The following is an 11,594-nucleotide window of genomic DNA, read 5'->3' as shown; positions in this document are numbered from 1 at the left end:
CATTTATACTTTAAAATCCTTTATTTTAATCAAACAAAATTTCATCAAATTCAAATTGAAATTCAAATATTGCAAATTGCACAAAAAAAAACCTTCAACAGTTTGCACTGATTTTTGAGTTATGGCAACTTTGAGTGAAATTATGTTCAACCAACAAGCTATATAGAGCTAGAGGAAATTAATAATTTGTAGCATAAACACAATTTTTAAGTTGATTACTCAAAAACGTTAAGCCACTTTTGTAGTCCTGGAACCAATTAATCAGCAGTAACATTTAAGCCACTAAATACAATTTATGATTAAACCAATCTATTTTTTGGCCCAAGTGGTGAACCTCAGGATCATATTCTCATCTCTCTGGAGTTGGTAGCAGCCAATTCCTGCAAAAGATTGAGGCATTCCGGAGTATAATACTTTGTAGATTTGAATGCTATTTGAATTATTTTGTGTTGTAAATTAAATAAAAGATTCCTGCTCCACAGCAGTAAAAAAAATGCCCCTTACCCACATCCAGTCGGGTTATAACTCCTGCTTTCTCAGACAGAAGCTCCCAGTATGTCTGGTCCTTATCAGATCCAGCCAACCCGTTCACACTCTCCAGATTTATGCCAAAGGTTTTGTGAATAGTGTATGAGAATCTATGGTTAAAACAGAAATGAAGGAAGCAGAATTATAGCAACAAAAAAAACATTCCATTCAAAGTCTGCTTTCTAAATATGTTGTTATCCCTTGGCCTTGTTGAGTTGACTGAAAAGACAAGCGTTGATTCAGGTCTGACTGTAAATGCGTCATGGTCTTATTGGAAATGGATTTCAGAATTGAAATCTATTTTCCCTAGTGGTCACAGCGGTAAAAGATGCCCCATTTTCTCAACCTTATTCATTTATTACAAATGATTTCGATGATTTCAAATGATGTGGGTCATCACAACCAGTAGTCAAGTTAATTAAATCAGTAAGTTAATCAGTTATACTAGCAGAATTTCTGCATGTAAAGTGCACTTATCCTCATTAAATTCAGAAACAGTTTGAGAAATATACTTGAAGTCGTTGCTGGTGTCCTGCAGTTGATTTAAGGCCCCAAACATCAGCCCTTCCTCTATCACAGTGGTGGAGTAGGAAAGTTGCTCATTAGTGAAATCATTAATGACAGTCACCTTAACAGGTACCTGTTCCAGCCTGCCTGTTTGCGAGAGAGAGAGAGAGAGAGAGAGAGAGAGAGAGAGAGAGAGAGAGAGAGAGAGAGAGAGAGAGAGAGAGAGAGAGAGAGAGAGAGAGAGAGAGAGAGAGAGAGAGAGAGAGAGAGAGATTTGATTTTTCAAAAACTTTATTTACATAAAATCAAACCAAAACACTTTTACACAAACATCTTAATTCTGTACAAAAATTGCAAAGTGCAGTTCATTTTCATCAACAGAACATAAAGCTCCTTTATGACACCATATTTATTCATTCATTTTATTAAAAGTAAGGGATTATACTCTTAATTGTTCTCTCATTTAATATACTTTACAGTTACTTCTAATGTAATTGCATTAAATAGTGTATAGATAACAATTCTATAAAACAATAGCAGAGTTCAAATCAGAATACCGTCTAATGTTAAAATGTATGTTTTTAATGTAACATTAAATAGTGGCTCCTGACCGTAAATTGAGGTATACAACCTCAATTAACATTTAGTAAGTTTTATATTCTATTATATATCCTCTCTCTCTCTCTCTCTCTCTCTCTCTCTCTCTCTCTCTCTCTCTCTCTCTCTCTCTCTCTCTCTCTCTGAGAGAGACAGAACAGACGTGCAAACAATTGACCTGATTCAGACATAGCTGACATGGATTGATATCATTTGGAGCAAGGAGCCGTTAGAAATCTGCCCCGGTTGGCTCTCAATAAGAGAGCAGTGCAGTTCCATTTTTCACCCAGAGTTGGGAAAATTGTGGGGTGCTCTACAGCGCCCCAGTAGAGCTCCGCAGGCCACAGTATCATAATAAATGATTCCCAAACATTTTAGAGAGGCATTTAACATCCTTCTGCTTACCCAATCTCTTCCACTTAGACTGCTGTCACACCTTTTCTATAAAGGGACAATATTTGCCCCATTAAATTGATTTTCCAGTTTTGTAAATAACTTTATAAAATAAATAATGTTATAAATAAAAAATATTCAATAGAGAAATATGTAATGATGATGAAAAATGAAGTGATACTTTTAAATATTAAACTAAAAACGCAATTAGGTGGCGGTAAGTCACAGCTTTCATGGTAGTAACTATTAATAGTTACTAACTATTCATGTTAAATTAAAGTACTTGTTTTGTCCCCAAAAGTTCCGCTGTCACAACGCAGTGATTACCACACACCTGAACTATAAATATAAAAAAACCTAAACAATTACACTTGCTACAAATACATGTGCAGAATACACATACTTAAAAACATGCTTAAAATAAGCCTAAAATGCAAAATAACAAGACCAATTAAAGATAGTAAGAGTTATTTTCAAGCACAAATGTAACAAAACATTTGAAGTAAAAAAAAAAGTAATTTATACAGTGAAAATTAAAGTATAAAATACAATTATATTTGTTAGATAGTTGTATTCATCATATCATATTAATTTTAATTAATATTTTTTTTGAACGGCTTGTGATTTACAGTGGTTATTATTAACTGTTTTCATTGTTTGATTGTTTTTTTGTTTTGTTTTTGTGGGTGCGGTGAATATTAAAACCAGACCAAAAATCGTAATAATCAAACTAAATCCAAAAATTATTAATGTTAATAATAATATAGGGAGCCCACAACAACAACGACAACAAAAAACATTCCAAAATATATTGTCCCCGTTTTTAATTAATAGATAATAACAAATTAGATTTTTTTGTGATATTTCGACCACTCAAATAGAAATGTCCCCGGTTTCCATTTCAGAAATCTGGTCACTTAATTATTTAAAAAAAAAAGGAGTGGGTGGATTTTTACCATTTCAGGGTGGTTGTGTACACACACTGCCAACGCACATTTATGTTCAAACACCATCTAAAAGTACATTTTGCATAATAGGTGCCGTTTAAATCAACCTCTATGCACAACATGGTTGAGAACGACAGTAGACTAATGTAGTGTGATTTGCTATAGGCTGAGGCTGAGCACATTTACAATTTATTATTGAGTCAGTTTATAGAGGTCAATGTTTTAGATGAATATTTTGGTCAACTGCCCTCAACTGCCCTAACAGATTAGCCATAGCTGCTAACATTCTCCCTTTAAATATTTTTGTCAGTTCAATAATAATTCATGCAATTTTATATTTATTTGAAATTGAAATTGAAATTAAAAGAGCAGTTTCTATTCTTGTATTGTTCAACTGTCGAGGTTGAATGGGATTTAGAAACCAATTAGTCATAATTGATGCAATACTTTTTAAAGAGATTAGTACAGTATACTGCTGAACATGTCATTTGTATTTTAAGAATAACTTACCCAACACTGCAAAAACAGTGGTAATCTGTGAATAATCAATCTAATGTTTCTGATCTTTGCTCTGTTTTTTTTTCCCTTTTTTTCACAAAAGTGTCTCCTTAACATTCATCACAGAAATCACAGCTTAGTAGAAGACATCTCACCTGAGTCTGCAGGCAGTCCCAGCCCAGGGAAAGGCAGCAAAGCTGCAAAGCACAGGAGAATAATCGCAGTCAGAGCCATTCTACTCAGTGTATCTGAATGTCTCTCTCAACTGCACACTCTATTTATATACTGCGTTTTCTTTTGCATGCCAATTTCTAGATCATAAATTATTGGTTTTATGGGGAAGTCTTATCTCTTACCTTACAAAGGAGTAATTTGCAATTGATTAATTATTTCTGTTCTTTGATGCTTGGTTCTGAGAATCGTTGAGTATGAACTGATAACATTGAAAGAAGTAATTTTTTGGCATGGCTTTCTTGTATGTTGTGAAATATGACATGTCAAATATATTGTAGAGGGTGAGGATTATGTTGTTACGTTATCATTTACCACTGACCTCTCTTACCTCCTTAATGTTTGTGTACATTTCATTAATGAACAATGAACATTAATTATTAACCACCACAAAATAACCCAACCATTGTTGCTTTATCACCAGAGATGATGGGTAAACTCACATCTAGGACCCTCACCATCAGCACTGGTGCTCCTCAGGGTTGTGTGCTCTCCCCACCACTCTTCTCCCTCTAATGACTGCACCTCCAAAGACCCCTCTGTCAAACTCCTGAAGTTTGCAGACGACACCGCAGTCATCGGCCTCATCCAAGACGGTGATGAGTCTGCATACAAAGAAGAGGTTGAGCGAGCTGGACATCTTTTGCAGCAGAGCTGAACACACTCAAAACAGTAGCGATGATAGTGGACTTCAGGAGACCACCCCCCCCCCCCCCCCCAGCACTCCCCCCACTCGCCATCATGGCCAGCACTGTGGCAGCAGTGGAGTTATTCAGGTTCATTCAGGACTCCATTGTGAAAAAGGCCCACCAGAGGTTGTACTTCCTTCATCAACTGAAAAAGTTCAACCTGCCACAGGCACAGATGACCAGTGTTGGGGGTAATGCATTACAAGTAACTTGAGTTACGTAATCAGATTACTTTTTCCAAGTAACTAGCAAAGTAACGCATTACTTTTCAAATTTACAACAAAATATCTGAGTTACTTTTCAAAAAAAGTAACACAAGTTACTTTTTCACATTTATTTGACTGACAGCTCTCCTGTCCCCATGTTGAGAAAAATCGAGAGTAAGTGCAGAGGCGTTGTGTGTAAATGTGTTATTGTAGTTCTAGACTAAATGTGAGCATTTATTCATCTCACTTGCACAATAAAGATTCAATACTCCTCAAAATTAATAAAATCAGTCAAATGCAAAATCAGAGTACTATGCAAACCTCAAATATATAAATGTTAAATAAAACAAATATTTTTATGCATTTAATCTACCTTTATTGACTAATGTCTTGCTGCTGACCTTCGATGATTCAGTTAAACCATGAGCAAATATTACTCGATTTTTTGTTTTTATTGGTAAAACTTTTCTCCTGCGTCCTTTTCTTCCATTATCCAGAATGGCAGCACATTTTTACCTCAGCCTGGGGCTTATTATTTCAATTTTGGTATGAAGAGGTCTGTACATTTGCACAAAAATATAACTTTTTTTGCTATTAAAAACAAAACAAAAAACAAGTCCAGCCCAGGTGAGAAAAAGTAACTGTCACATGGTGTTTTGGTGTTGGTTCATGTTTCATGTGTTTAGTTCATCAAGTTTACTGTCATGTTTCTAGTTTGTCTTGTCCTTTCAGTTTCCTGGTTTTGTCATGTGTTTCATTGTCATGTGACTCCCATGCCCTCATGTAATCTTGTGTCTTGTCCTGTCATTGGTTCATTGTTTAATCACTGTTCACAGGTGTCACTTGTCTTGTCATTAGTGTGTGTATTTAAGCCCTCATGTTTGCCATGTGTCTTTGTCTGTTATTAACGTTGTAACCCGTTGGTGGTGAGTCTGTTTATCTGTTCTAGTTTAGGTCATGCCAAGTCAAGTCAAGTTTAGTTAAGTTAGCCAAGCCAAGTTTTTTGTTTATGGTTTTTATGTTTTGATATATTGAATAAAACTGCACTTGGGTTCTGCAACTCGCCTCCAGTGGATCTATGTTACAGAATAACAGACCTACAAAATGGACCCAGCAGTTGTATCCTTGCTTCGTCTACGCCAGGGAAACCAAGCCATAGAGAACTATGTGGAGGAGTTTTGTGGACTTTGCTACCAGGTGAACTTTAATGATGTTGCCCTCAAGGGTATTTTCTTAAATGGACTTAATGACCTTTTAAGGTATTTGATGCCAGAGAGCAATTCTCCAGGAACTCTAGCTGGATATATTGACTATGCACTTCAGTTGAGTGGCTCATCTTTTACTGTGGGAACGGTGGATGAGGAGCTCCACGTTCCCACAGTACTCTCCACCCCAGTGAGCCCAGCCCACGTCCATGCTCCAGCCCACGTCCATGCTCCAGCCCACGTCCATGCTCCAGCCCACGTCCATGCTCCAGCCCACGTCCATGCTCCAGCCCACGTCCATGCTCCAGCCCACGTCCATGCTCCAGCCCACGTCCAGGCTCCAGCCCACGTCCAGGCTCCAGCCCACGTCCAGGCTCCAGCCCACGGCCCCGTCCAGGCTCCAGCCCACGGCCCCGTCCAGGCTCCAGCCCACGGCCCCGTCCAGGCTCCAGCCCACGGCCCCGTCCAGGCTCCAGCCCACGGCCCCGTCCAGGCTCCAGCCCACGGCCCCGTCCAGGCTCCAGCCCACGGCCCCGTCCAGGCTCCAGCCCACGGCCCCGTCCAGGCTCCAGCCCACGGCCCCGTCCAGGCTCCAGCCCACGGCCCCGTCCAGGCTCCAGCCCACGGCCCCGTCCAGGCTCCAGCCCACGGCCCCGCTGTCCCACCCAAGAAAATTTTGGGGGGGGGCAGGGGGTACATGGAGGCCATGAAGGCCACGCCTCTGTGGGCCCCTGAACCGCCATTACCGCCATGGCCTGATGAACTGCCGTTGCCGCCATGGCCTCCCACGCCTGAGGGTCCAGGTCCGCCCACGCCACAGGGTCCAGGTCCGCCCACGCCACAGGGTCCAGGTCCGCCCACGCCACAGGGTCCAGGTCCGCCCACGCCACAGGGTCCAGGTCCGCCCACGCCACAGGGTCCAGGTCCGCCCACGCCACAGGGTCCAGGTCCGCCCACGCCACAGGGTCCAGGTCCGCCCACGCCACAGGGTCCAGGTCCGCCCACGCCACAGGGTCCAGGTCCGCCCACGCCACAGGGTCCAGGTCCGCCCACGCCACAGGGTCCAGGTCCGCCCACGCCACAGGGTCCAGGTCCGCCCACGCCACAGGGTCCAGGTCCGCCCACGCCACAGGGTCCAGGTCCGCCCACGCCACAGGGTCCAGGTCCGCCCACGCCACAGGGTCCAGGTCCGCCCACGCCACAGGGTCCAGGTCCGCCCACGCCACAGGGTCCAGGTCCGCCCACGCCACAGGGTCCAGGTCCGCCCACGCCACAGGGTCCAGGTCCGCCCACGCTCCCAGGCCCGGCCGTGTCATGTCTGGGTCCGGTGCCCCTGCACGGGCCTGGCCCCCCATCCCTCCCCCAAGACCGCCCCCCAAGACTTTTTGTTAAGACTCTTTGTTAGGTTATTGATGTGTTGGTGTTGTTTGGGCGTCAGGGGCCGCCCATAGAGGGGGGGATCTGTCACATGGTGTTTTGGTGTTGGTTCATGTTTCATGTGTTTAGTTCATCAAGTTTACTGTCATGTTTCTAGTTTGTCTTGTCCTTTCAGTTTCCTGGTTTTGTCATGTGTTTCATTGTCATGTGACTCCCATGCCCTCATGTAATCTTGTGTCTTGTCCTGTCATTGGTTCATTGTTTAATCACTGTTCACAGGTGTCACTTGTCTTGTCATTAGTGTGTGTATTTAAGCCCTCATGTTTGCCATGTGTCTTTGTCTGTTATTAACGTTGTAACCCGTTGGTGGTGAGTCTGTTTATCTGTTCTAGTTTAGGTCATGCCAAGTCAAGTCAAGTTTAGTTAAGTTAGCCAAGCCAAGTTTTTTGTTTATGGTTTTTATGTTTTGATATATTGAATAAAACTGCACTTGGGTTCTGCAACTCGCCTCCAGTGGATCTATGTTACAGTAACGTAACGCATTACTTTTTTTAAAAAGTAACTAAGTAACTTTCCCCAACACTGCAGATGACACCGTTTTACTCAGCTGTTATTGAGTTGGTTCTGTGCACTTCTATAACTGTCTGGTTTGGGTTAGCTAGCAAAACAAAATACATAAGAAGACTGCAACAGATTGTTAGAACAGCTGAAAGGATAATAGGTGTGCGCCTGCCCTACCTTCAGGACTTCTGGACATCTCCAGTGTGAAGAAATGAGCAGGTAACATCATCACAGACCCCTCCTACCCCGGCCACAACCTGTTTGCACTTCTCCCCTCAGGCAGACGTTACAGATCTTTGTGCACTAGAACATCTAGGCACAAAAATAGTTTTCCCCCATGCGATCTCCAGCTTAAACAGCTAACACAGCAATTGCCACCTTTTTTAATTTATTCTCAGTACTTGAGAGAGAGGCAATAATTAGATATTGTGTAAATATAACCTACATATTTTTATTTACACAGCTGTACATACTGCACAAATCTGTACATAGGTCTTCTGTTCCAGAGGTATACCACATTATTATTATTGTTGTGTTTTGTATTATTTTTATTGTTTATTTATGTATTACGTGTATGTGTATGTACCAAGAGCTCCTAAAAAAAAAAAAATTCCTTGTGTTTGCGCACTTTAAATAAATTCTGATTCTGATGTGCAGGTGCCATCTAAGTACCTTGTGAGTGAGTCTGTCTATCCATCTATCTGTCTGTGCGTATATCTATAATGTACCATATACAGTGTCAATTTGATTTGATTTAACAGGACAATAAACCCTAAAATACTGTTTATTTATATTGTTATATGCACACTGTTTACTGTAAAATACTTTAAGAAATATTTTAGAAGTAAAAACTATGAATCACGTTATAATGTGTGTGGGTTATCTGTCTGTCTCTTTACATGCACACAATGTTCCCTTTCAGCAAAAATATAATTGAAAAGATTCTTCAAAGCAACCGGGTAAGCATTATATTTCCCTTTCCATTCCCGACATCATTAGCCTGACGTAGAAACAGTGAATATGATATTAAGCGTATTAAAACACAAAACAGCAACCGTAGTGTGTACTCGCCATGGATGATGTAGGGCGTCGTTTGAACGCGAGTTACCCCGATGGTTTCACCGAGAATAACCCGAGCACTGCAGCATCAGCACCAGCAGCAGCCGATGCGCAGGTGCCGCCTTTAAAGAGACCGCGCTCTCAATTCTCCCGTGCTGTAATTTCCCTTTGTTTAAGTTTTTCGTCTCCATCATCTCCAACCCCACCCGTTCCTTTGCCTTCTTCCCCAAAGCAGTCTCATAAGCAAGTGGTTCTAAAAATAGGTTTGACATACGTTTTCCTCCTCCTGCCCCACTAAAAAAGAAAACAGCCTTGTTGCTGGTGATCACGAAAAGCTAATAGTCTAATGTTGGTTATTTGATATGCATATAAAATCTTATGTTATTATATTTAAATGGACATATATGAAGATGCAGTTGCATTTTCTCTTGGATCATGAGTAAACCGAGATCCCCACGTCCCGTGACCGTATATGGCACTAGGCCAGCTGTCCTCACTTTCCTGCAGAGGTTTGTAATGTAAACCACCCCACAACAGTCCAATAAGCAGTTGCATGTGAATCTGCCATCACGTTGTATTAAAGAACTGTAGCCGCACTGAGATAAATAAATAGCCTAGGCCTATTTTTTTTTTCTTTTTGAGGTTTACTCTTTCACATTGCACAATATCAGTAATTTAACCGATGGAAGAATTAATTATATAATTAATGCATATCAACGAGCACGACATTTTAAGTTCAATATAGTAAAATATTTAACGAGTAAAATAGGCCAATAACAGTGTAGCCTAATGCATATATATATATATATATATATATATATATATATATATATATATATATATATATATATATATATATATATATATATATATATATATATATATATATATATATATATATGTATATATATATATATGTATATATATATATATGTATATATATATATATGTATATATATATATATGTATATATATATATATATATATATATATATATATATATATGTATATATATATATATATATATATATATATATGTATATGTATATATATATATGTATATATATATATATATGTATATATATATATATATATATGTATATGTATATATATATATGTATATGTATATATATATATATATGTATATATATATATATATGTATATATATATATATATATATATATATATATATATATATATATACAGGGTTTTTCCTACATTGAAAATTTTTTGGCGGCCGCCAAAACAAATTTTTGTCCCGCCAAAGCTTTATTTGATGAGTTATTGTGATTTATGAATTATGTAGAATAGATGCTGCGCTTGTAACTGAATGTCAGAGAGAACGATCAAAGCTCCTCCCCCGCTCACACGCTCTCGGTCTTCAAAATAAGCATTCTTATCTTTCTAATATTTCACATATTACGTTAATCAAAATCAAAAGGTCGGAAGACCGAATCCATGTTGCACGTGGCGCTATCAGACGATGCTTTCCTTTCATTACCGCTGGGTGTGAAATGCGCTCAAAAAACATTGACTGATTCTCTGACCAGCTGACATAAACCATACTTTCAATAAACGGGAAACAAATCCTATTCGATTATGAACGGTTATGAAGTGTTTTCTGTGTGTTGACAAATCTTTCGCGATGTTCTAACAGACGGGATTCGCACACAACGCGTCTGCTGATGTCCGATTCGCCACCTAATGACTCATTTGAACCGAATCATTTTAACGACTGGTTAGAACCATAGAACAACTGATCTGTCCAACACTGAACTAATGAATCAGTTTAATCATTTACTCTGAATACGTCTGAAATGAGAACACAAGTGTGCTTACACAATTTAGCAAGAGTGGGTGTAAGAGTTAGTTTTAATTATCCACAGTCTTTCAGCTTATTTATGTTCATAATGTGTAGTAAAATAAATAGCCTATACATCACTTAGTTTAGACTGGAGTGAGGTGAACCCAGAAGAAAGTTGTTGTTAGCTAGCTGATCATTTTATGAAATTGTATATGGCAGAAAATGCTATTTGGCTATTTGTTCATTTTTTTATTACTACTTTTTAATATTGATATGATTATATACCAAAACAATTATCAGTAAATAGTGTAAAAATGAGGAACAAAAACAAACATCAAGGTATCCCACATGAAAAAATACTATAGTATATTATAGTATTTACTACACTTTGTTAATTTACTGTAGTAAGTATAGTACGGTTCAAAAACACTATAGTATTTACTAGAGTAATTTTACTATAATATACTATAGTATTTTTTCATGTGGGATCAAAATAAGATAAGCAAAAGTTACAAACTTTCTTTGAATTTATTTAAAATGTATTGTCAGTATTGCGCTTGCAGATCACGCGGGTAGGGTACTTTTTTACTGTGCGTGCGTGTGTGTGTGTATGGATGACCATGTCTGTCAGCCACCACCGAAGACCATTTTTGACCCAGGAAAAACCCTGTATATATATATATATATATATATATATATATATATATATATATATATATATATATATATATATATATATATATATATATATATATATATATATATATATATATATATATATAGCTATATTAGGCCTACTAGTCTAAAATATTGTTACAATTATGTTGTAAAACTCTAAATATATCAGTAACGAGTTTGAATCCTTTTATTTATGGACATTCCCAAAATTCCCTGCGCGAACCACTAAACTTTTATTTAGCCTATGAAATATGCTTTGGCATATTCTTGTTTATGTCTTATTTTTGTACAGACTTTAATGTTGTTTTAATAA

General features: G+C 38.6%; 1 protein-coding gene across 1 annotated transcript; it reads right to left on the bottom strand.

Moving 5' to 3' along the window:
- Nucleotides 1-8,859, bottom strand: tcnba (transcobalamin beta a). Its single transcript, XM_079815567.1, has 5 exons — nucleotides 7,917-8,859; nucleotides 3,626-4,306; nucleotides 1,041-1,182; nucleotides 505-638; nucleotides 1-380 (listed from the first exon to the last, which is right to left on the bottom strand). The coding sequence occupies exons 2-5, from the start codon at nucleotides 3,702-3,704 to the stop codon at nucleotides 310-312; spliced, it is 426 nt and encodes a 141-aa protein (XP_079671693.1). The 5' UTR covers nucleotides 3,705-4,306; nucleotides 7,917-8,859; the 3' UTR covers nucleotides 1-309.
- Nucleotides 8,860-11,594: the final 2,735 nt, after the last annotated feature.

The sequence above is a fragment of the Gobio gobio genome, assembly GCF_949357685.1.
Source record: "Gobio gobio genome assembly, chromosome: 4".
Lineage (NCBI taxonomy): Eukaryota > Metazoa > Chordata > Actinopteri > Cypriniformes > Gobionidae > Gobio > Gobio gobio.
Note: the sequence above shows the minus strand (reverse complement) of the source record. Positions and strands in the feature narration are given on the sequence as shown.